The sequence below is a fragment of the Salvelinus namaycush genome, chromosome 3 (assembly GCF_016432855.1).
Source record: "Salvelinus namaycush isolate Seneca chromosome 3, SaNama_1.0, whole genome shotgun sequence".
Classification (NCBI taxonomy): domain Eukaryota; kingdom Metazoa; phylum Chordata; class Actinopteri; order Salmoniformes; family Salmonidae; genus Salvelinus; species Salvelinus namaycush.
This window is the reverse complement of record NC_052309.1, coordinates 78819327-78846108: the sequence shown is the minus strand read 5'-3', so window position 1 is coordinate 78846108 and position 26782 is coordinate 78819327. Positions and strand designations below refer to the sequence as shown.

General features: G+C 42.8%; 1 protein-coding gene across 1 annotated transcript in view; it reads left to right on the top strand.

Annotated features, from left to right (window-relative positions):
* The window catches only part of LOC120044050 (transient receptor potential cation channel subfamily M member 4-like), a 51043-nt gene that overhangs the window by 7291 nt on the left and 16970 nt on the right, over positions 1-26782 (top strand). Inside the window, exons 5-18 of the mRNA XM_038988641.1 lie at positions 5302-5471; positions 5928-6105; positions 9053-9117; positions 9211-9450; positions 9670-9772; positions 9870-9988; positions 10374-10691; positions 10886-10987; positions 15088-15216; positions 18576-18705; positions 19135-19280; positions 19605-19717; positions 22793-23036; positions 26203-26318. Of these exons, the coding sequence (XP_038844569.1) occupies positions 5302-5471; positions 5928-6105; positions 9053-9117; positions 9211-9450; positions 9670-9772; positions 9870-9988; positions 10374-10691; positions 10886-10987; positions 15088-15216; positions 18576-18705; positions 19135-19280; positions 19605-19717; positions 22793-23036; positions 26203-26318 (2173 nt within the window). The remainder of the gene's footprint in view (positions 1-5301; positions 5472-5927; positions 6106-9052; positions 9118-9210; positions 9451-9669; positions 9773-9869; positions 9989-10373; positions 10692-10885; positions 10988-15087; positions 15217-18575; positions 18706-19134; positions 19281-19604; positions 19718-22792; positions 23037-26202; positions 26319-26782) is intronic.

Here is a 26782-nt window from a genome sequence, read left to right as displayed (position 1 = left end):
TGCCTCGAATATCCCGGCGACAGCCCCTTTGTGTGGCCATAATGCACCCTAAAAAAATCAATGCCTTTTTCAGACCTTCTCCCTGAGGCTCTCCATCACGTGATCGGGTCTTTCTCACAGGCTACAAGTGAAGACAGACACATCAGGGACATAACTGGGCATGTCCTTATCCAATTCCGAGGTGCATATTGAAGATATTGGAAGAACTGTCCACATTTTAATTTTCGTCAGCCAACAAGATGAGTAGGCCTAACGAACAGCAAAAGCACGAGCTTATGTCAATCTACTATACCGCATATTACAAAAGTTGACCTATTCTGTGTGAGAAATAAATATTTCAAACATAGTCTGGGACAGTTGTGGGATGCGATAGATCCCAAATCAATACAACCATTAGCATCAATAAAAACTTTTTTATGCAATGAGGCTGACGCAACAGATCAGGACGTTTAGCGTAAAATGTTGATAAACTATTAGGCTATTTCTTCACATACCCCCACACAAAGGGGATCAAAATCAAAATTAACAGTCAGTATGGCCACCAGCTGCATTAAGTACTGCATCTCCTCCTCATGGATTGCACCAGATTTTCCAGTTCTTGCTGTGAGATGTTACCCCACTCTTCCACCAAGGCACCTGCAACTTCCCGGACATTTCTGGGGGGAATGGCCCTAGCCCTCACCCTCCGATCCAACAGGTCCCAGATGTGCTCAATGGGATTGAGATCTGGGCTCTTCGCTGGCCATGGCAGAACACTGACATTCCTGTCTTGCAGGAAATCACGCACAGGATGAGCAGTATGGCTGGTGGCATTGTCATGCTGGAGTGTCATGTCAGGATGAGCCTGCAGGAAGGGTACCACATGAGGGAGGAGGATGTCTTCCCTGTAACACATAGATTTGAGATCGCCTGCAATGACAACAAGCTCAGTCCGATGATGCTGTGACACACCGCCCCAGACCATGACGGACCCTCTACCTCCAAATCGATCCCGCTCCAGAGTACAGGCCTCAGTGTAACGCTCATTCTTTCGACGATAAACGCGAATCTGACCATCACCCCCGGTGAGACAAAACTGTGACTCGTCAGTGAAGAGCACTTTTTGCCATTCCTGTCTGGTCCAGCAACGGTGGGTTTGTGCCCATAGGCGACGTTGTTCCCAGTGATGTCTGGTGAGGACCTGCTTTACAAAAGGCCTACACGCCCTCAGTCCAGCCTCTCTCAGCCTATTGCGGCCAGTCTGAGCACTGATGGAGGGATTGTGCGTTCCTGGTGTAACTCGGGCAGTTGTTGTTGCCATCCTGTACCTGTCCCGCAGGTGTGATGTTCGGATGTACCGATCCTGTGCAGATGTTGTTACACGTGGTCTGCCACTGCGAGGACGATCAGCTATCCGTCCTGTCTCCCTGTAGCGCTGTCTTAGGCGTCTCACAGTACGAACATTGCAATTTATTGCCCTGACCACATCTGCAGTCCTCATGCCTCCTTGCAGCATACCTAAGGCACATTCACGCAGATGAGCAGGGACCCTGGACATCTTTATTTGGTGTTTTTCAGAGTCAGTAGAAAGGCCTTTTTAGTGTCCTAACTGTGACCTTAATCGCCTACCGTCTGTAACCGTTCCACAGGTGCATGTTCATTAATTGTTTATGGTTCATTGAACAAGCATGGGAAACAGTGTTTAAACCCTTTACAATGAAGATCTGTGAAGTTATTTGGATTTTTACACATTATCTTTGAAAGTCAGGGTCCTGAAAAAGGGACGTTTCTTTTTTTGCTGAGTTTATATGTGTGTAATTCGTTTTGATTTAGAATGGACCATTATCATGCACCTGTATTGAAGCAGGGGGAAAAATACATGTCATCTCTGCACTTAAATAGCGAATGGAGGACGCTTTTCCTGTGGTTCATTTTCATGCCAGCTAGGTAAGCTATACTCCTGTTGTAAAGATAAGCAGGAAAGTTGATAAATAAATATAGAAGGCCTAGCTTATAGAAAGCTGATGGGATTCTCCTCTTTTTAATGGAGGCCGTTTTGGGCTCATGGGCTCTCATGTAGTGTTTGATTAGAATTTCGATTACATTTGCATTGATGTCAGAGTGATTAGAGGGACAGAGGAGCATCACAGCTTGGAGAAGCCTAATTACCGTGACTGTGACGGCCGGTGTGGCGGTAATACAGTCACCGCAACAGCCCTACTCCCCACTCCAGCCAGAGTGAGGGAAGGAGGCTTCTCCCTTATCTCGGTAGCCCCTCCATGGCCAGGCAAGCTCTGGCTAGCAGAGATCATTCTTATGCTTTGCAACGAGCCCTGGAAACTCCCGTTATGCATGGATCTCCTGACCCAGGGAAACAGAGAAATGTATCAACCTTACCCATAGACCATGGCCCTCTGGGTCTGGCCCATGAGAGGTTAAATCTGGTCACGACAGGCCTGCCTCTCAGAGTAATTGAGACCAGAGCCCCTTCTACAGGCTCACTGTATGAACATTAGTGGTGCGTTTTTGAGAAGTAATGTGACCAAAAACAGATAATTCCTTACAAACCCACATGAAAAATGGCAGTACATCCAACCGGCCTCCCAACTACAGACCACGTGTAAACACGCCAGCCCAGGACCTCCACATCCAGATTCTGCAGGATTGTCTGAGACCAGCCACCAGGACAGCTGATGAAACTGTGGGTTTCTCCAACTGAAAACTTTCTGCACAAACTGTCAGAAACTGTCTCGGAGAAGCTCATCGGCATGCTCGTCTTCCTCACCAAGGTCTTGACCTGACTGAAGTTTGGCATCGTAACCGACTTCAGTTGGAAAATGCCCACCTTCGATGGCCACTGGCATGCTGGAGAAGTGTGCTCTTCACGGATGAATCCCGGTTTTAACTGTACTGGGCAGATGGCAGACAGCGTGTATAGCATCGTGTGGGCGAGCGGTTTGTTGCTGTCAACATTGTGAACAGAGTGCCCCATGGTGGCGGTGGGGTTATGGTATGGGCAGGCATAAGCTACAGACAATGAACATGATTGCATTTTATCAATGTCAATCGTAATGCACAGAGATACCGTGACAAGATCCTGAGGCCCATTGTCGTCTCATTCATCCGCCGGCATCACCTCATGTTTCAGCATGATTAATGTACAATACCATGTCGCAAGGATCTGTACACAATTCTTGGAAGCTGAAAATGTCCCAGTTCTTCCATGGACTGCATACTCACCAGACATGTCACCCATTGAGCACATTTGAAATGCTCTGGATCGACGTGTACGTCAGCGTGTTCCCTCCAATATCCAGCAACTTCTCACAGCCAATGAAGAGGAGTAGGACAACATTCCACAGGCCACAATCAACAGCCTGATCAACTGTATACGAAGGAGATGTGTCGTGCTGCATGAGGAAAATGGTGGTCACACCAGATACTGACTGGTTTTCTGATCCACGCCTGATCTGTGACCAAGACATGCATATCTGTATTCCAGGTCATGTGAAATCCATAGATTAAGGCCTAATGAATTTATTTCAATCAACTGTTTTCCAAATGAGCTGTAACTCAGTAAATTCTTTGAAATTGTTGTATGTTGCATTTATATTTTTGTTCAGAGTAGTATTTGTCCAGTAGGTTTCCTGAAGGAGAAAGGCCCCTACTTCTATGTCAAAGATAATAAAACAAAACATGTTAGTAAATACTACAGTTATGTCCCCAAAAACACTACAGTACATACTACAGTATATTACAGTCTGCAAAAACTCTACAGTAAAAACTATAGTATACCGTACTAGTCTGTAAAAACAGTACAGTAAATACTATAGTACAGAGGTTCCCAAACTTTTTTGGCCCAATGCCCCATTTTTATATCTGAATCTTGTCGTGACACCAACCATGTGAAAAAAAATATGTTATTAACAGCCAATGTTTACTTCTTTATTTGGGCCAATGGCAGTCAATTGAAAAACATTCTAACAGTATTTCTGATTCCTTTTAAAGATGCACTCCAGTTATTTTTTTTACTTTTAAAAACAACATCCCACTTATAAATACAGTAACCTAAAAATAAATATATGTTTTGAGCAAAATTGTTTTTTAGACAAAAGTACAAACTTTTGGAGGAGTTGGCCTGATGGTGCCCTCTGATGTCATTGGCATTCCTCCTTGCTTGAGGAACAATAGGGGAGCAATAGAGAACAAAAGAGGACCCCCCCACTTGTGCCATGTCAGATTACACCTGGACCACTTTTGGAGATGTGCCTTTTGTTAAGTAAATCAGGTAATAAATTAGCTGGAGACTAGAGTAGGAACTGGAGAGACTAGTTTCTGGAGGACAATGCCATGCTGACTCACATGCATGGTTGGGGCTAAGTGCGGTTTGAACAATGCAGGTGTGAACAACGCTGAAGGGACGTAAACAAAGAAGAGACTTTGAAAGGCTTTTTCTCCTACATGTCTCCTAAGTGGATTTACAGGTTTATTATCTTTCAAAGTAGCATAACCTTCCCATGCTTCCTCCAACTACAGTGTATGATATAGTGTAGCATTTTGAAGCTCTGCGTTTCCTCTTCTAGCTGTACTGGTTAGATATTCACAGGACACATGACCACCTAGGCCAGGTTCATTAAATCAAGGCAGGGAAATAAGCAAGTTCAGCCATGAAGCAGAATAAAGTTTGCAGACACAGCAATGGTAAGAGGCAAACCAGTAGGTCAGATGACAGCTGATCCAGAGAAGGAACAGGATATACTGAACAGTAGTTTCATATAGGGGCATAAGTGAGCATTCAAATTCAGTATTTGAAAGAGAACCCATTCTAGGCCTGATTCCAATACATAAACACTGATTTGACGTCGTCTTTCACTGCCGTTAAATGGACAAATTGACTTTTAAAGGATGGATGCATCTCACATATTTTCAGTGCCCTTCTTTAATTACTTGTCACTTTTATTTCTTATCCATATTTTTTTAAACTGCATTGTTGGTTAGGGGCTCGTAAGTAAGCATTTCACTGTAAGGACTACACCTGTTGTATTCGGCGCATGTGACTAATAAAATTTGATTTGATTTTAACCAACAGGTTCCTGCTCCTTATCTGTATATTGTTTATTGTCTGATTCTTTGTTGTTTAGTTGGTAAGCATGTGGTGCTTGCTATTCCAAGGTTGTGGGTTCAATTCCTGCAGGGATTACATACTCATTCTAAAAATGTACCTATTGTGTCATTAACATTTCTCTCACTTCCCTCTCTTCCCCTCCCCCTTCTCTCCCTGCATTTCTCCCTCTTCTCTTTCTCACTCCCTCTCTCTCCCAGGGGCGTGGATAGTGACGGGGGGGCTGAGGGAGGGGGTGGGTCGTTGTGTTGGGGAGGCAGTGCGAGATCATGCTGCTGCGGCTTCCTCCCTCTCCCAGAAGAAAGTCATTGCTGTGGGCGTGGCTCCCTGGGGGCTGGTGCATAACAGAGAGCAGCTAGTTAACACACAGGTACACGCTCAGAAACACAAATACACTTACACACACATGAATAGACGCACACATGTCATGACCACACACACACACACAATGTTCAATGTATACAGAATTAAACATGCACAGACGCACACACATAAGGCGGCACAGGAGCACACTACTGTACACTGACACTGTATACAAATAAATGAATGTCCTTCACTTTCCTTAATCTCTCCCCTTTTTTCTTCTCACCCTCTCTCACTCAGCCAAGCAACAGGAAATGTAATTAGTAACAACAAGGCCATTGTAATACACAATGGATGGTAATCACAATGACCTCTCTTTTTCTCTCCCCCCTCCTTTATTTTCTCTACCTTGATCTCTCTCCCCCCCCCCTCTCGCTTTACCTTCGCTGATCCCCTTCTCTACCCTTGCTCCCACCCCCCTCTCTTTCTCTCTATCTTCTCCCCCCTCCTCCTCCTCTCTCAGGGTAGTTTCCCAGCGCGGTATTATGTCCAGAACGCATCCCGTGACTCGTGCTGCCTGGATAATAACTACCAGGCCTTCCTGCTGGTGGATGATGGGAGTGTAGGCCGGCGGGGAGGGGATACGGCCTTCAGGTCCAAGATGGAAGACTACATCTCACACCAGTGCACTGGCATCTGGGGTGAGACACAGTACACACCACACACACCACACACACGGCAGGTAGCCTAGTGGTTAGAGTGTTGGACTTGTAACCGAATGCAAGATCAAATCCCTGAGTTCTGCCCCTGAACAAGGCCGTTAACCCACTGTTCCTATGCCGTCATTGAAAATAAGAATTTGTTCTTAACTGACTTGCCTAGTTAAATAAATACATACATACTGGTAAGACTAGCCCCCATCTCCTAAACGTTTATCAAATATATTACAGGTGTACAGGTGAAGTGCAGCATGTTCAAGCCGCCCATTGAAGGTGTACTAAGTTCAGATCACAGTGTGACTTTAAATCAAATCTGCAATCATGTTTCTAGTGCACAGATTTCAGCATGCAAGTGTGAGGTTACGGTTAAGGCAAGTGTGAGGTTACGGTTACGGCAAGTGTGAGGTTACGGTTACGGCAAGTGTGAGGTTACGGTTACGGCAAGTGTGAGGTTACGGTTACGGCAAGTGTGAGGTTACGGTTACGGCAAGTGTGAGGTTACGGTAAGCCAAAGTTATGCTGTCTATGGAGTGGTCATTATCTGCCATCTAAAGCCCCTATCCTATTCCCACCTATTTACAAGTATAAAACATGATTTAATTCTCGTAACGTTCAAGTACGAGTTTTCACCTACATTTTACACCCAACGTCCTTTGCGATATGATATAGCCTATAAAACTCAGTGATGCTCATGTAATGCTTTTGTGTTGATTATATTTGTTGGGTTATTTATATATTTCAGTAAGAAAGACTAACAATGTTTGACAGTTCATCCAAAGTTGAACTCATCTGGTGAACAACCAATGGGAGTTTCTGTTGTTGACATCATGGCTACACTGTAAAAAATAAACTATGCTGATTCAACATACAATTGTAAGGCAACCAGCTGCAATAGGATTGTGTTTGCTCAACATTTGGGCATATAGCTGAACCAACATACATTCTCAAGTTTTATTTGTATATTCACTCAACTTGGAATTTTAGGTTGAGTGAATATACAATTCAACTTGAGAATTTAGTCTACCTTATTTGCATATTTCCCATTGTAATCACAAGGTTTTTCTTTGAAGGCCCAGTTACACCCTAACGCAGTGGTCTGAAACTCCTGGTTTACATGCCACATCAAGCCTGCAAGTCACATTAAGCAAAGTGATGTGTAATTCCTTTTTTGGGGGACAGGGGATTGTTTTTATTGAGATCGGATAGTGAAGAGGAGACAGGAACGGTAGGAGAGATTAGTGATGGGTCGTTCGCGAATGAAAGGCTCTTTTTGGTGAACGTTGGGAATTGAATCTCATTGGTGAAAAAGACGTTCAATTGGCTCTCTGATTTGCATACTGCTACTACTGCTTTTTGATCTTCAAACAAAGATTATCTACAAATAAGTTACACAATCATTGTCTGAAGATGGTGAATCATCACTGCAGAAACAATAAATAGTGGGGAGAGCACATCATTCTGGTGCATGCGCAGGAAGACCATGCTAATCTTCTCTGTATCAATCCAATTTTAATATGTGCCCCGATGGATCGGTCACAAAAGAGAAGAGGAGATTTGCTTGCATTTATACACTGTAAAAAAGCCAACATAACCAACAGCGTTATTCTGTGAGTTGAGTGGACTTCAAATGGACAAGAATTTGAGCTAATAAAGTTTGTTTACTCAACAAACCCTGTTCAAAGTGAGCTGAATTTGAAAAAGTAAAATTACGTTCATATTTGCCTTTGGTAGGCAACACTGTATGTTGGTTCAGCTATACTGTATGCCCAAATGTTGAGCAAACTCCCAATCCTATTGCAGCTGTTTCACTACACTCGCAATAACATCTACTAAACACGTGTATGTGACCAATAACATCTCATTTGTTTGCCTTACAATTGTACATTCAATCAACAAATTCGAAGTGAGACGAATTTGAACAAGCTTGTTGAGTAAAATTACAAATGTATGTTCGCTCAAAACCATGCCTATCATTATCATACAGTGTCTCCCAGCATGCTCTATTGGAGGTTGATTTTCAGATGTTTTTTCTTTCAATACCTGTGTTTTTGCATGTACATTGATTGGTTGATTACACAAACATAAAAAAAATATCTAAACTAACCCAATCTGTTAGTAATTGGACTTTTTGCACCTGTTTCTGAGATGGCTGTTCCAGTTTTATGATTTAGGTAGTCTCGATACATTTTCCTAGCCCTGGCAGTCATTCTCAATGCGGGTGATTCAAAGTGCCAATTGTTGTATAGTCTCACTCTGGCCGGAATTACACATCACATGGCCTGTCTGGTCCAACGGTTAAAGCCGCGGACCCCGACACACATGCACAGCCTAGGCTAACAGAGTTGGCATGGGTTCAAGTCCACTGCTCTTCTGACTTGCAATCTCTCCTAGTCATGGGCATTCTGAGTATTTTATGTGGGCCACATTATATTGCTCCGTTTTTGTATAAGAGCCCCGTCATTTAGCTCCAAATGGCTCCTCATTCAAAATGCTTGAAATTCTGAAAATATGTTAGCACATCTCAAAAGTAAAGCCCAAAAATGAGGCTACCATTATGTCAGATCATGATATGCACGTTCAAATAGCTACATTTTCACCTGGCCAAATTATTAGATCCCCTGAAGAAAATAATGATGATAATAATAATACTCACTGCAAATTTTTGCTCTGCGCAAGCATAACATGCACTATCATGAAGCGCCACAATTTAAAACATATTTTTTAATAAGGAAATACGTTTAACTAACTGTTCTAAACCTACAATGCTTGTGGATATTCATATGAGTAGTAAATCATGAAACATTCACACATTGACATTAATATGATGGACATTCACAATGACATCTGATCAATCACTCATGACTAAAAACTTGATAATAATTTGATGGATTTCTCCCCACACCCCTTCCCTGTACCTGTTATCTTCCAGGTAGTGGCAGTATAGAGATTCCTGTGCTGTGTATGCTCATCTCAGGGGAAGCTGCCATGCTGAAGGTAAGTTAATACAACATCACTATCATCACTTAACTTTACTGTCCATGTCCAGAACATTCCCTTCTCCCCCCAACACTCTCTCCCTCCCCCCAGAGGGTGGATCTCTCTCTGAGGAAGGCTACTCCCTGGCTGGTGTTGAATGGTTCTGGTCCAGCGGCAGACCTTATCTGTGAGCTGCTGGATGCCTTGTCAGCTGTGCCCATGAGCCGCACCTCTCCCCCGCCAGAGGTTGAGGGGAGCGAGAGCCCCAGCGCAGAGCTGCGCGAATGGACCCGTGAGAGGGTCAAGAGGCACTTCCCTGCCGAGGCAGACCGGGAGAAGCTTGTGGACAGGGTGCGTGTGGGATGGGTGGGGTGTGTGTGAGTGAGCACTTCATCATGCTGCTTATTTCTCTCCTCTCTCCCCTCTCTGTCTCTCTCTCCCCCCTCTCTGTCTCCCTCTCCCTTCTCTGTCTCTCTCTCCCCTCTCTGTCTCTCTCCCCCCTCTCTGTCTCTCTCCCCTCTCTGTCTCTCTCCCCTCTTTCTCTCTCCTTTGTTTTCTTTCTTTCCCCAGGCTCTGAGTATCTATCAGAACAGAGATCTGATCACAGTGTTCCACGGGGAGCAGGACAGTCCTGATGATTTTGACACTGTGCTACTGAAGGCTCTGGTCAGAGGTAGGTGTGCATGAGTTGTGCGTTTGCTGTCTGTTGACAAATATGTTGAACGTGATCCTGGTCAAACTATTAATTTGTTCAATGTAATTTCTGTCAGCCAGTAAACGTGTGTCCAGCGCCGCCAGTGAGTACACAGAGGAGCTGAAGCTTGCAGTAGCCTGGAACAGGGTGGACATCGCTAACAGTGAACTCTTCAACGGAGACATCCAATGGAGAGTGAGCTGCTCCTCACTTCTGATGCCACTGTTTAACTCCATTTATTTTCTTTTATGTTATTTAGTTGACAGGGCATTTATTCTATTCAAAACGACAGACAGACTTTACCTTTCCAACTTCTCTGTATCTGATAACATGAGGAACATAAGGAACGGCTTCACAAATTGGAATTTGGAACAATACAGAGAAGGTAGGCTGGTGTTGAAGGGAATTTGGAACAATACAGAGAAGTAGGCTGGTGGTGAAGGGAAGTTAGAAATCAAAACAATTTCCATTTTGTGAAGCGTTCCTTTATTTTCTCACTCGGCAGGATGTTATTGCTTCACTTTTGACAGACAGACAGACAGAGATATGTTTATAAAAACGTCCTCCCATCCTCCCGCAGTACGAGGACCTGGAGGACTCCATGACGGACGCACTGATCAACAACAAGCCCCAGTTTGTACGTCTCTTCACCGAGAATGGTCTCAACATCCTGGACTACCTGACCTACCAGCGTCTGGAGGGCCTGTACCGCTCGCTGTCCAACAGCTCTCTGGCCTACACGCTTCTCCAGCGACACCTCACAGAGAGGCAGAGCCTGGCCAGATCCCTTCCCACTGTCCCCTGCTCTCTGGACGAGCCTATACCCCTCAAGAGGCCCCAGAGCCATATGAGCCCCATATCAGGACCCTCCTCTGCCAAAGAGCTCAGCTTGTATGAGGTTAGGAGGGGTTGCACTTTATTTTATGGTACAGAAATGACTAGGTATTTATTGAGAAATGACATGGTGAATTGGTCAAATAGGAGGGGTGAGAGGGGAGGTATGGGGTCATTTGCTCTGTGTGGAGTTGAGGCGCATTTCCTCTAATTTAGGTGTTTTGTTCTCAGTTATATGTGACTCGCCTCTCCCTCCAGGTGTCGCGGCTACTATGGGACATCCTGGGAGATGTATGTCAGCCCTTCTACTACAGTCCTCTGGGTTTGGACCAGAGCACCAGCACCTGGAGAACACTGAAGGTAGTGGCTGCCATAGCTGCATTCCAAATAGCACTCTATCCCCTATACACTCTCAGAAAAAAAGTTGCTAAGTAGAACCATATAGGGTTCTTCGGCTTGTCTCCATATGGAAACCCTTTTTGGTTATATCTAGAACCGTTAAATAAATGGTTGTACCAGGAACCCCTTTTATCGTCTAAACCCATTGGGCACAGACGTCAGTTCCATATCTATTTTTGATTTACATTTGGTTGAGTTGTCAACTAACTTGAATTCAACGTAAAATCAAGAACAAATGTCACCATGACATTGTATTTAGGTTAGAAGTAAGGTGAAAAAAATACTAAATTCCCTTACCTTGATGACTTTTTGCAAATCCAATCAGTTTTTCCCATTTGATTCAACTTCATCACATAGAATTGTTTTCTTGAAATGATGTGGAAACAACATTGATTCAACCACTTTTTACCCAGTGGGAAGGTTCTTCCTAGAACCCTCTATGAAAAGTTCTAACAAGAACCCTTTTATCTTTGAACGGTTCTACCAGCCTTATTAGCCTTTAAAATGAACCACCTCTTTTTGACAATACATTACATGCTGTATATCATAATGCCTTACTTTGAGGGCCTATATACCCTAACACAGTGGTCTGAAGCTCCTGGTTTACAGGCCACATTAGGCCTGCAAATCACATTATGCTGGCTTGTAAAGTGATGTGTAATTCCTATTGGAATTCATAGTGATCTCGCTCTCTGTTTGCCGATATGAGTACAACTTTTAAACCGCCGTCGGGCCTGATGGAATACCAGGACGGGTTCTCAGGGCATGCGCAGACTAGCTGGCAAGTGTCTCACTGACATTTTCAATCTCGCTTTGTCCCAGTCTGTAATCCCAACATGTTTCAAGCTGACCACCATTGTCCCTGTTCCCAAGAACTCTAAGGTAACCTGCCTAAATGCCTATTGTCCCGTAGCACTCACAACTGTAATTATGAAGTGCTTTGAAAGGCTGGTCATGACACACCTCAACACCATCATCCCAGAAACCCTGGACCCACTCTAATTTGCATACCTCCCCAACAGATCCACAGATAACGATATCTCAATTGCACTTCACACTGCTTTCTCCCACCTGGACAAGAGGGTAAATAACTATGTGAGAATGCTGTTCCTAGACAACAGTTCGGCGTTCAACACCATAGTCCCCTCCAAGCTCATCAGCTCATCACTGAACGCCTCCCTCTGCAACTGGACTTCCTGACAGGCTAGCCCCAGGTGGTGAGGGTAGGCAACAAAACCTCCGGCACACTGACCCTCAACATGGGGGCCCCTCAGGGGTGTGTGCTCAGCCCCTTCCTGTACTTCCTGTTACCCCATGACTGTGTGGCCACGCACAATTCCAACACCATCATCAGAGAATTGGCAGTGTGGTGCCAGGACAACAGCATCTCCCTCAACGTTCCAAGACCAAAGAGCTGATCGCAGACTACAGGAAAAAGACTGCTGGCAGGGCTGTAGTGGAGCGGGTTGAGAGTTTAAAGTTCCCTGGTGTCCACATCACTAAAGACTTAACATGGTCCACACACACCCGCACAGTCGTGAAGAGGACAGAGCCTCTTCCCCCTCAGGAGGCTGAAAAGATTTGGCATGGGCCAAAAAGTTTTTCAGCTGAAGCATCGAGAGCATCTTGACTGGCTGCAACATCGCTTGGTATGGCAAATGCTCGCACTCAACCGCGATAGAGGGTGGTGTGGACAGCCCAGTACATTACTGGGGCCGAGCTCCCTGCCATCAAGGACCTCTATATCAGAAGCTCTTTCCCTATCTTCTGAATCACAATTGTAATGTTTGTAGCCTAAACACGCGCTCACACACACTGACAAAGATTTTCAGCTTGCAAGCAGACACTGGAATAAGTTTCTGAGTGACTGAGGGTTTTGCATGGGTGCTTTATTGTGTTTTTTTGTGGGTCTAGAAAAAATGCCTGGAACATAAAATAATGATATTAACCGGTCCCATTCTTTAAAAAAAACGGTTCTGTTCTGGAACAGTATAGATCACTGTTGTTCCAGGCTCCGTTTCTGTTGCTTGAGAAATGTTGTTCTGCTCCCTTAACCGGTTCCAACCTCTGCTGTATACTGAGTAAAAACATTAATTGGAACACCTGATTTCCCATGACATAGACTGACCAGGTGAATCCAGGTGAAAGCTATGATCCCTTATTGATGTCACCTGTTAAATTCACTTTAATCCATGTAGATGAAGGGCAGGAGACAATTTAAAGAAGTATTTTTAAGCCTTAAGACAATTGAAACATGGGTTTTGTATGTATGCTATTCAGAGGGTGAATGGGCAAGACAAAATATTTAAGTGCCTTTGAACAGGGTATGGTAGTAGGTGCCAGGCGCAACAGTGAACAGTTTCCCGTGTGTATCAAGAATGGTCCACCACCCAATGGACATCCAGCCAACTTGACACAACTGTGGGAAGCATTGGAGTCAACATGGGCCAGCATCCCTGTGGAATGCTTTTGACACCTTGTAGTCCATGCACAAACAAATTGAGACTGTTCTGAGGGCAAAAGGGGGTGCAACTGAATATTAGGAAGGTGTTCAGTGGTCATAATGTTTTGTACACTGTGTATATACGCCATACTGTATATACACTCACACACTACACTTTCACACAAACGCACACACATGTGCGCATAGTGATGCCACACACACTTTCACACTCATTATATGCTGCTGCTACTCTGTTCTTTATTTTACTCTTATTATTATCTATCCTGATTCTTAGTCCCTTTATCCTGCCTTCATGTACATATCTACCTCACATACCTTATTATTATCTATCCTGATGCCTAGTCACTTTACCCTGCCTTCATGTACATATCTACCTCACATACCTTATTATTATCTATCCTGATTCCTAGTCCCTTTATCCTGCCTTAATGTACATATCTACCTCACATACCTTATTATTATCTATCCTGATTCCTAGTCCCTTTATCCTGCCTTCATGTACATATCTACCTCAAATACCTTGTTATTATCTATCCTGATGCCTAGTCACTTTACCCTGCCTTCATGTACATATCTACCTCAAATACCTTATTATTATCTATCCTGATGCCTAGTCACTTTACCCTGCCTTCATGTACATATCTACCTCAAATACCTTATTATTATCTATCCTGATGCCTAGTCACTTTACCCTGCCTTCATGTACATATCTACCTCAAATACCTTATTATTATCTATCCTGATGCCTAGTCACTTTACCCTGCCTTCATGTACATATCTACCTCAAATACCTTATTATTATCTATCCTGATGCCTAGTCACTTTACCCTGCCTTCATGTACATATCTACCTCACATACCTTATTGTTATCTATCCTGATTCCTAGTCCCTTTACCCTGCCTTCATGTACATATCTACCACATATACCTTATTGTTATCTATCCTGATTCCTAGTCCCTTTACCCTGCCTTCATGTACATATCTACCACATATACCTTATTGTTATCTATCCTGATTCCTAGTCCCTTTACCCTGCCTTCATGTACATATCTACCACATATACCTTATTGTTATCTATCCTGATTCCTAGTCACTTTACCCTGCCTTCATGTACATATCTACCACGCATACCTCATACCCCTGCACAGTGATATGATACTTGTACTCCCAGTATATAGCTTCATATTTGTGTATTTTATTCGTTGTCTTATTTTTTAAAATATTCTTCTTCTTATTTTTTTTAACTCTGCGTTGTCGGGAGGGCTCATGAGCAAGCATTTCACGGTCATGTTTATACCCCTTGTATTCTGTGCATGTGACAAAACATTTGATTAGATTTTTAGAACTTTTTTTTCTAAGAGCGTTTAGGGTACTACCAGACCATCTGTTGTCAGTGACAAGGTCCAGTGATGTGTACTAACTAGGCCTACTTACTAGGCCTGTAGACTCCACCAATATAGTTGAGTTATCAACGCTGCTACGGTGATACCACTTTATCACTGGCCATAGAATGTAACTGTGACTGCTGTGCTAACCAAGCTGTATTTACTCTCACCCTATCTCTTAATGTACTGTATCCCTCTCTCCCCTCTCTCAGCAAGTGAATAAGTTGTTACTGGGGGATTGTCCGTATAGGGAGCAGCACTGTGTCTATCCCTGGGCCTCTCTGTTTATCTGGGCTGTGCTGCAGAATCGCAGCGAGATGGCTGTCTACTTCTGGGAGATGGTAATTTTATTAATTAATGATTTTATTAAACTTTTATCTGACGAGGTAAGTCAGTTAAGAATGTATGGGTCCAGGCAGCCGTAATGACAACAATGAACAATTACTCTCAAATGGTTGGATGTTTGACGCTCAGAACTTTATCAATGCAGACACATTTTTGCATTGATCTCTATCCCCTTTTTCTTTATTTGTGACAGATTTTTTATTTAGTTTTGTCATCTTTTAGAGGGGGGGGGGTTGTTTTTGTTTACAGGACCAAAAACAATCAAAGAAATACATACAAAGATAACCCCAACCCATTCCCCACCTCAGTTCCCACCCCGCCTAGCCCCCTGCCCCCACCAGAAGGAAGCATGCCTCCCTCCCCTTCCAACCCCACCCAGCAACCGAGGTTGCTTATAAGTTCCCCTCCCACCCATCCATCCCCTGAGTCTCCCCTTACATTCCCCCCCAATCCCCCACGCCCTCCCCGCACAATGACCAGAGACCCCCCACCACGCCTTCCCCATGGGCCTGAAAGCAAAGAAAGTAACAAAAGTCTAAATAGATAGATGGATAGATGGGGGGCTTTAGCTGAGATTGTTCTTTACAGAGTCAAGGCTTTGTCCAGGCTATCATTAGTTAAGTAACATAATAGATGCAATGCACTGAATATTTAAATTCATGTACTTCAAAATACATTTTATAGCTTTGCCCCAGAAGCATTTAACTGCAGGGCACTCCCACATCATATTAAGGAATGTGCCTAACTGATTTAGGGGCTGGGGGTGCCATGGGAAGCATTGAACTACGGAAATTCAGCCATGGCAATATATTCACTTTGACTACAGATATTCTGCCAGTTAAAGAAACTGGGATATTATTTAATCTACTGAGGTTGGATTGAATTGATTTGAGCATTCTATTAAAGTTTCTGGCAGTGGTTTTATCTAAGGAATGAAATATATTTGATATGAATATGGAGCTGAATTTATCTATGATCTCCAATGCGATTGAGGTACATTGTCTAGATATAATAAAATATCGTCTGCATATAATGAGATGAAGTGATCAGTAAATTTTAGGAACATTTGTGTTATTTCCATCGATTGACGAATTGCCTGGGCCAAGAGTCCATGGATAATAAAATAATAGCAAAGATGAAATTGGATCACCTTGTCTGCTTCTTCTAGTGATTCTGAATGGAGAAGAGCAGATATTGCCTGTTATAACTAAGGCTGAAGGATTGCATATAGTATTTGAATCATATTAATGAAATTGGATCTAATTCCCATATGTTCTAAGACAGACCAGAGATATGACCATTCTATTCTAGACCATTCATCGAAAGCTCTTTCTGCATCGAGAAATAATATAGCCCAAAAAGCTGTGGTTTCTGATGAAGTATCTAAGATAATTAGCTAAACTAGTACTGTATTCTCCCAAATTAACCTTTGTGAATGGCTGTATTAATCATTTTGAACAATAGTGGACTTTATTGATTCAAAAATGTTAAATAGACCTCAGGAGGAACACTGTCCCATCCAGGCGATTTGCCTTTATTCATGCTATCCAATGCCCTTCATTCAGTTCATTCAGAGAGATTTGGGCTCCCGGTGAGGCGTTCTTAAGTAATTTAGAAAGGACTTAATCTTGCTTGGTTTGGATTTACAATCAAAGCTGTACAATTTCTGTATAGAAGCGGGAGAATCTTTGATTAATTTGGTTTCTGATTGTAATTCCCCTGTTTCAGATTTTAAAAGTTTCTATATCAGCTAACTGATCATTACGGCTTAGCTTGTTGGCCAGTAAATGACTGGGACGATTACCATGGAAGTAAGGGTCTTATTCGATTCAAATTCTGTTCTGGCTAATCAATAAATTAAGTTCTGTCTTGATTTTGTAAAGAGTAATAACTACCTGGTCTGAAAATAGTATTTGTTGAGAACGCTCTTACATGGTTAAGAACATTTACAAATCTGACATTCTTTATTTGTGATTTAGTCGACCAAGATGCAATTGCGTTATTTTTAATAAAACCTTTGGTGGCATCCCATAGAATCCCGGGGTCATCACCTGAATTTTATTGATCATTATGAATTCATTAGTTCAATTTTAAATTGATCACAGAATGTAGGATTTTGTAGTAATGAAATGTTGAAACGCCATCTTGTGGTTCTTTTAGGAGATTCTGACATTTGAAGTTGGCAGGAGTAAGCGTGGTGGTCAGACAAGCTCATATATCGAATTTCTATTTTATTGATTAAAGAAAATAGAGGTGTAGATAATAGTACGAAATTGATTCATGACAATGATTTATGCCTGTTTGAGTAGAAAGTGTACCCTTTTGCTTTAGGATTAGGTGCTTGCCAGGCATAAATGAGATTGTAGTCAGAGAGTATATGCTAGAGAGCCTTGGTTGCATGTGGATTGTAGTTGGTTTTATTAGATTTTTGCCGCCACATCCAAAATTACATTCATGTCTGTCCCAATAACCAGATGGAATTCAGTTCATTTTAACAGACAGCATACACATTAATAAAGGCAATTTTCTTTCCATTATGGATACATTTAAGGAAAGTGATTCACCTTTACCCAAGAAGGTCATTTTTGTTTCTTATGTATCATTATGATTACACCTTTAGTTTTGAGTGGGGCTGATGAAAAAGCAGCCAGTTTGTACAAATGGTTCTCTATTCTATGTGAGTCCATTTGGAAAAGGTGCGTTTCTTGGAGCGTTGCTATATCAACATGGTTTGTTGCTAGGATATCAAGACAGCTGGAACGTTTAATAGGACAGTTTGGGCCTTCTAGATTCCAAGAGAGAGGAGCTAGCGTTGCCGTCGTTAAAAAATGAAGTGTTAATAAGCCCATGGATGTGAAACAAAAAGCAGGACCCACAGGGAAACCCACCCCTTAGTGGTTCCCCACCCTGAAACCCCACTGTGAACAATTCTCCCCTCCGTATCCACCACCCCCCCCCCCTTCCCTCGAGAGCAGATGTTATTTCCTCATAATCAATCTCTCAGATAGTAGTGGCCAACTCTTTTTGTTGTCTGGTGTTGAAAGCCACCATGTTACCACAGGTGAATTGTGAACAGACAGGATATGCTGCTGGAGCGAAATAGACCTGCTATTGTTCCTTGTAATACAGTGAACGTCCCACACCTTAATGTGATGATACTGTATGTGTTGACAATTATTTGAAAATAAGTCAGTTAATTCATAGTTCTTTTGCAAACGAAAGCCACAAAAAAGCCAAGCGTTTCAATGCCTGCCACCGGAACCGGAACTCTGACATGTTACTGATGTTAAAACAATCCCCTTTTTCTTTCTCTCTCTCGCTCTTTCACTCGCTCTTGCTTTCTCTCTCTCTCTAGGCAGGGGAGTCTGTCCTCAGTGCTCTGGCAGGCTGTAAGATTCTGAGGGAGCTGTCTAAGCTTGAGAGTGAGACGGCGGCCAAGCTCTCTATGAAGGAGCTAGCACAGAAGTTTGAGAACTTGGCCAATGGTGGGCGAGCCTTATTCCAAATGTTTAGCTAGTTTGATACTTCATGTGATGGGCTGCTCCCTGACATCCTGATTCCCCAATTAAAGCCTAGACAGTCAATGTATCCAAGTAATGCCTAGGGGCATTTATCTGTTTTGCATACAAGTGAGCATCTTGTATTTTGTGATTGAAGTTATACCCCATAATGCCTAGTAGCGGCTCCGGATCAGAATGCAAGGGACCACCTGTTCGAAAAGTCTGCTGGAGGGCATCCCAGTCTGGGGCCATTTGCAATGTTTTCACACTCAAGGCCTGTAGGATGAGGATGGAAGCAAACTAATTTGCACCCCTTGTTCCTAATGGGAAACCTAATGTGAAAACCTGTGACCCGTTTCCTCTCTCTAGACTTGTTCAGTGTGTTGAGTATTAACCCTTTAATTGTCTCTCTAGATATGTTCAGTGAATGCTATCAGAGCAGTGAGAGTCGCTCTTTCAACCTCCTTATAAGGCAGTCTCTGGTGTGGGGCGAAGCTACCTGTCTGGAGATGGCCACCGCAGCCGATGCCCGCCTCTTCTTCAGTCACGATGGCTTGCAGGTCTGTATTAAACCAAGGGATCAAAGGTCAAGGTGTGTGTGTGCGCACGTGTGTGCGTATGTGTGTGAATCTCTGTGTGAATCTGTGCGTACGTGTGATCTGTGTGTACGTGTGATCTGTATGTACGTGTGATCTGTGTGTACGTGTGATCTGTATGTACGTGTGATCTGTGTGTATGTGTGATCTGTGTGTACGTGTGATCTGTATGTTCACATTCATCTTTATAAAACTAACCAGATTTCCAGAGTGTGTGTATTAGAATGTGGGGGGTGGTTAATTGAAGTTTCTCAGGACTAACTCTGCTCCTACCTCTTCCCCTGGCAGTCTCTGCTGTCTCAGATCTGGTGGGGAGACATGGAGAGGAGCACGGAGGTCTGGAAACTGATCCTCACCTTCTTCTTACCCCCCCTCATCTACACCAACCTCATCAGCTTCAGGTTAGTGGCTACCTGTCTGAGAATTTCCAATCCATTAAGCATTAAGATATAGAGAAGATTGGCTGCCCACTTTGAACAAATGCTACAGTTTACTATAGAATACTACAGTACTTACAATAGAATACTGTAGTAAACTTTACTATACTAGATTACTTTACTAACAGAGGATGTGAGCGGAGTTGAGCGGTCGGAAATCCCGCTCATCGCTTAACGTTCACATTCCCCTGCTTCGCTAAAAACACTCACCGCTCACAGGAAAAAAGAACTGCCACTCCAAATTCGCTCCATTCATTTTAGTTTAAAAACTTAATTTAACTAACCCCATCTACTGTACTTTTGTGACAATGTACCATTTAGTTTGGAAGTAGCTGTCAACCAAGGGCGTAGGAGCCAGGGAACAGGGGGGACATGTCCCCCCCTACATTTGCTTTGAGTAGTGCCTGACCCTAGTGTGGCAACACATACATTCTAAGGGATTTCATTGGGTCTCCATTCTGATTTGTTTTATACTGTTCATTTAAACTTCAACCAAAAATAATCTATTTTTGACCAAATGTTACAATTTCGATTTGACTTGCGATTTAGATCAAAACACTTGGGTGAGCTGTTGGAATCATGGAAAAACAAGGTTCTAACAATGAACTTAGCCTTAAGATGCTTTTGATGCAGCCTACAATAACCATTGTAGGGAAAAAGCCTAAATTAAATGAAAATTATTTTTTGTAGTAATTGTTATTTTGGTGGTTTCTAATACTTTAAACACTTTTATTTATGTATAATGTACATATATTTAACGATTACTGAAGTGAAACCGTTCATTTCCAAGTTTTTTTAAAAACATTTTATTATGCCCAATGCAATGTGAATATGCTAGCTCAAACTTCTCATTGTTGCAGCTGACTTGGGCCACTCAAATAAAATAAAATGCTTCATATAGAACAGGTGTAGACTAACAGTGAAATGCTTACTTGCGGTCCTTTCCAAACAATGCAGGGAGAAAAAAAGAACATTGAGAAAATATCTAAAATAATATAATAATATTTTTAACACAAGGAATAAATAGAAAAATAATAACACAATGAATAAATACACAATGAGTAATAATAACTTGGCTATATAGACAGGGTACCAGTTCCAAGTGGTTGTGCAGGGGTATGAGCTAATTGAAGCAGATATCAAGATAACATGCTACAGATCAATTAAATCAGGCTGGTTTGGACACAAAATAATTAGCAAGCTAGCTATCTAGTAATGCTGTACAATAAAGCTGTCATTTACAATCAATGATGTAGTTATGAACACAAGTTGTCCACTTTTCATATAGTCAAAAGGTTATGGCGCTAACATTTTGTCCATTCATAATGAGGTTCACACTATTCTATTGCCGGTGGAATTTGCTTGCTTTGATCTTTGGTTATTTGCTGTATAGAATAACATGAAAAGTGATCAAAAATATGTAAAAGCATTGGGTAGGTGTAGATGAAATGTATACCAATACAGTTACACCAATCCACTGCTTTTACATTTTTGAGGGGGTGTGAGCGAGCGCAGAGGCGAAGAATGGTTACGGAATTGGACTCCTGTCATGCTATAGTAGCCTAGCGCACCCAGTCACCGCTTTCTTGGTCATCAATCACCGTTGAAGCTGATGGAGGACTTCTCAGAATATTCTGTTCTCCCCGACTGTTTCGCTTTTATTTGATTGTTATATGCAGTATAGTTCAATAGACACAAACTGTTTTTCCATCCGTAAATTACCACTTTGACGGCCCGCCTAAGAATTTTCTATTCAGAACAAACCCTGTAATTAATTCCAATGACAGTAATTTTCTCCATATTACAAATATATGTATCTACTTCCCCAGTTGGGTGAACAGGACCAGCTAGCATGCTAACTGTTCCTGTAGACGTCCAGTCACACACTAGTTAGCATTTGCTTGTGAAACTATATCCATCTAACTTTCTTCATACTGGACACAGAGACATTCCATTTTATCCACGGTGGTATTCTGTTACAGCTAGTGATATTCATCAAAAAAACATTTTCAAGGCCTCCCGGGTGGCGCAGTGGTCTAGGGCACTGCATCGCAGCGTTAGCTGACTCTGGGTTCGCGCCCAGGCTCTGTCGCAGCCGGCCGCGACCGGGAGGTCCGTGGGGCGATGCACAATTGGCCTAGCGTCGTCCGGGTTAGGGAGGGTTTGGCCGGTAGGGATATCCTTGTCTCATTGCGCACCAGCGACTCCTGTGGCGGGCTGGGCGCAGTGCGCGCTAACCAAGGGAGCCAGGTGCACGGTGTTTCCTCCGACACATTGGTGCGGCTGGCTTCCGGGTTGGAGGCACAGCGCGGCTTGGTTGGGTTGTGTTTCGTCTCTCCCGAGCCCGTACGGGAGTTGTAGAGATGAGACAAGATAGTAATTACTAGCAATTGGATACCACGAAAATTGGGGAGAAAAGGGGGGTAAAATGTATTTTAAAAAAGAAGGAAAAAATATATTTAAAAAAATAAACATTTTCAAATGGGCATTTTTATTTTTGCGGACCCGTGCAGTACCTCCACGGACCCCAGTTTGAAAACCCCTGCAGAAATACAGTCTGGAATGACAATAACTATAGTAATATAGTAATACAAAAGTATTTACACTATAGTAAACTATAGTGTTTTTTCATGTGGTTGGTGGTGAAGAGTAAAAAAGTTTCCAATATGTGGCAAATGGCCAATATGTAAAACATTCCTTATTTTCCTCATAGGGTGTGAATTTGAGAAATTAGGCTGGTGGGGAAGGGAAGTTTCCTCTGCGCAATGTCTGTGTGTGTCGGTTTATCAGCTCGCTCTATCTCTACCTCTATCTCTCTTTCTCAGGGAACCTGAGGAAGAGGGGAAGACTGAGCAGGTGCCCCATGGTCAAGACACAGACAGTCTGGACGGAGGCGATGCCACCATGTTCTCCCTCACCGACATCATGTAAACACACACACGCATGCACGCTCGCACACATGCATGCACACACAAAAAGTAATTATTCTCATTCTTGTCCTCTCAGGGATGAGGATGCTGAGGAATATGCTGCTATAAGGGTCAATCTGAAAGGTGCCCCCTCCAATCCTAAGAGGTCCTTCATACTGCTACGCTGGAGGGAGTTCTGGTTTGCGCCCGTCACGGCGTTTCTAGGCAACGTGCTGATGTACTTCCTGTTCCTCAGCCTGTTTGCTTACGTCCTATTGTTGGACTTCAAGCCCCCGCCCCCTCATGGCCCGTCCACCTTAGAGTTTGTTCTCTACTTCTGGGTCTTCACCCTGGTCTGTGAGGAGTTTCGACAGGTAGGACGCATCGCATGTAAACACACACACACGCACACACATGCACACATGCACACACACACACACACACACACACACACACACACACACACACACACACACACACACACACACACACACACACACACACACACACACACACACACTAAAACATATAAATATATAGTCAGTTCAAAAATGATTGGCATCATTTGATAAAGATGAGCAAAATAAATAATGCAAATATCGAACTCTATTGTATGCGCAGAAATGTTACACTCGCCACATACGCTGCTGCTACTGCTTCACATACGCTACTGCTACAGCTCAGTCTAGTATCTGTCCTTTGCCTAGTCACTTCACCCCTACCTATATGTACATATCTACCCCTGTACTGTATCATGTTATTTTTGTTGTTGTTATTTTTACTCGTTATTGTTATTTGTTATTCACTGTGGATTGATTCCTTGTGTCAGTATATAAAAAACAAACATCTTTAACTCCGCATTGTTGGAAAAGGACCCATAAGTAAGCGTTTCACTGTTAGTCTACACCGGTTGTTTATGGAGCACGTGACCAATAACATTTGATTTGAAAGAAGGATGCATATGCAGAACCTACTGTAAAATATGGCGGTGGATCTTTTATGTTACGAGGATGTTTTGCTTCTACTGGTCCTGGTTCCCTTGTTAAGTTCAATGGCATCAAAAAAAGTCTGCCAAGTACCAGGATACTGTAGCTAAAAACCTGGCTGCCTCTGCCAGGAGGCTGAAACTTGACCCTACGGGGATCTTTCATCAAGACAATGTATATATCAAAATTCCATAAAGAAATGGTTAATTGACCACAAAATCAACGTTTTGCAGCTGCAATCTGTCGCTGGACTTCAACCCCATTTGAAAACCTGTGGTTTGAATTGAAGAGGGCAGTCCTTATGCAAAGACCGAAGGATATCAAAGTTCTGGAAAGATTCTGTATGGAAGATGGATCCCTCTCAAAGTGTTCTCCAATCTCATAAAACATTATAGAAAAAGGCTAGGTGCCGATATCCTCGCAACGGGGGGTGCACAAAGTGTTGAAAACAGGGACCCTTGCCAATCATTTTGACAGGTTCTTTTTGAGATTTTGTTGTATTACTTGTTAAAGGTGCTATACAGGATTTTTGTTGTTGAATTTTTGCATTGTAATTTCAGAAAATGTCCATAATATACTGTATCTGCTGCTAATAGCGGAATGATAGTGTTTCATAGTATTACTTATCCACCAGTGTTGTTATTGGCTGTGATATTTGCCTATTCATTTCTCCCACCAGAGTGGCATCTGTTGTCAAACTGGGAAAGCTGTTCCGACTCTGTGTCTGTGTTATTTAGTGGAAACCATTGTACTATCTAAATCGCTGTGAAATATATTTTCAATAACACAAAATATAGTTTTTACAGCTGTTTGAAGCTGGTGGACCAAAAAGGGTACAATTAGTCATGGCTGAGTGTGCGTGGTGGTGAGTGTTCGTCCGCACCACCCTCTGTAGGGCCTTCTGGTCGAGGTTGGTGCAGTTGCCATGCAAGTGATACAACCAGTCAGGATGCTCTCGATGGTGCAGCTATAAAAGGATCTGAGGGGCCGTGCCAAATCGTTTCAGCCTCCTGCTGGGTTGAGAAGACCATGTTAAGTCCTCAGTGATGTGGACACCGAGGAACTTGAATCGCTCTCCCTCTTGCTCTCGCTCGCTCTACAGTGCCGTGAAAAAGTATTTGCCCCCTTTCAGATTTTCTGTATTTTTCATAATGAATGTTATCAGATCTTCAACCAAAACCTAAAATTAGATAATGTGAACCTGAGTTTACAAATAACAAAAATGTATGCTTATTTTATTTATTTAATTTACAAAGTTATGCAACACCCAATTCCCTACGTGAAAAAGTAATTGCCCCCTTACTCTCAATAACTGGTTGTGCCACCTTTAATGACTGCAACCAAATGCTTCCTGTGGTTGTTGATCATCGCTGTAGAGGGATTCTGGCCCACTCTTGCATGTAGAATTGCTTTAACGCAGCGACATTGGCGTTTTTTCAAGCAAGAACTGCTTGTTTCTAGTCCTGCCAAACATCTCAATTGGGATTAGGTCTGGACTTTGACTAAGACATTCCAAAACTTCAAATTCAACATTTTCATGTAGACTTGATAGTGTGTTTTGGATCATTGTCTTGCTGCATGACCTAGCTGCACTTCAGCTCACAGACGGATGGCCTGACATTCTCCTGTAGAATTCTCTGATAGTGTAATTCATGGTTCCTTCTATTAAGGCAAGTTGTCCAGGTACTGGGGCAGCAAAGCATCCCCAAACCATCACACTACCACCACCATGCTTGACCGTTGGTATGAGGTTATTACTGTGGAATGGCCAGACCTAATCCCATAGTGTCAGGACTTGAAGAGAGCAGTTCAGGCTTGACCGTTGGTATGAGGTTATTACTGTGGAATGGCCAGACCTAATCCCAATAGTGTCCGGACTTGAAGAGAGCAGTTCAGGCTTGACCGTTGGTATGAGGTTATTACTGTGGAATGGCCAGACCTAATCCCAATAGTGTCCGGACTTGAAGAGAGCAGTTCAGGCTTGACCGTTGGTATGAGGTTATTACTGTGGAATGGCCAGACCTAATCCCAATAGTGTCAGGACTTGAAGAGAGCAGTTCAGCCTTGAAAACCCACAAATGTCCCTGAGTTGAAGCAGTTCTGCATGGAAGAGTGGGCTAAAATTCCTCCATTGCGACATGAGCGACTGATCAACAACCACAGGAAGCGTTTGGTTGCAGTCATTGCAGCTAAAGGTGGCACAACCAGTTATTGAGTGTAAGGAGACAATTACTTTTTCACACAGGGGCATTGGGTGTTGCATAACTTTGTTCATGAAATACATTTTATAAGTATGTAATTCTTGTGTTATTTGTTCACTCAGGTTCCTTTTATCTCATATTATCTTTTGGTTGAACGTTCAACATCCAAAATATGCAAAAGTAAAGAAAATTTGAAAGGAGGCAAATACTTTTTCTTAGCACTTTGTGTATATATAGCTCAATATGTATTTTTTGGTAATCTTTATCAAGGCTGCCATTCATTTTGGAGGTGACAATAAAAAAAAAATGTATTGCTCTCTCCCTCCCTTTCTGTCCTTCTCTCTATCTGTCAGACGTTCTTCAGGGGCAGCACTACTTTATATCAGAGGATGAAGCTCTACATCCAGGACATGTGGAATAAGTGTGACATCACAGCCATCTCACTCTTTGCACTGGGCATGTGCTGCAGGTGTGTGTTTTTACATGTATATGTGCACGTGTTTATGTCTGTGTGTCAATGTAAACACAGCTTTTTTTATTTCTAATATTCGGGTTTTTTCAATCACTTTGGCACGTTTTCCAGATGTAAGTGGTATATTTTTCAAAACTCTGGTAAGTACAAAACTCACATACTACCTCCCTCCATCTCTCTCAATCACATACTACCTCCCTCCATCTCTCTCTCAATCACATACTACCTTCCTCCATCTCTCTCTCAATCACATACTACCTTCCTCCATCTCTCTCTCAATCACATACTACCTCCCTCCATCTCTCTCTCAATCACATACTACCTCCCTCCATCTCTCTCTCAATCACATACTACCTCCCTCCATCTCTCTCTCAATCACATACTACCTCCCTCCATCTCTCTCAATCACATACTACCTCCCTCCATCTCTCTCTCAATCACATACTACCTCCCTCCATCTC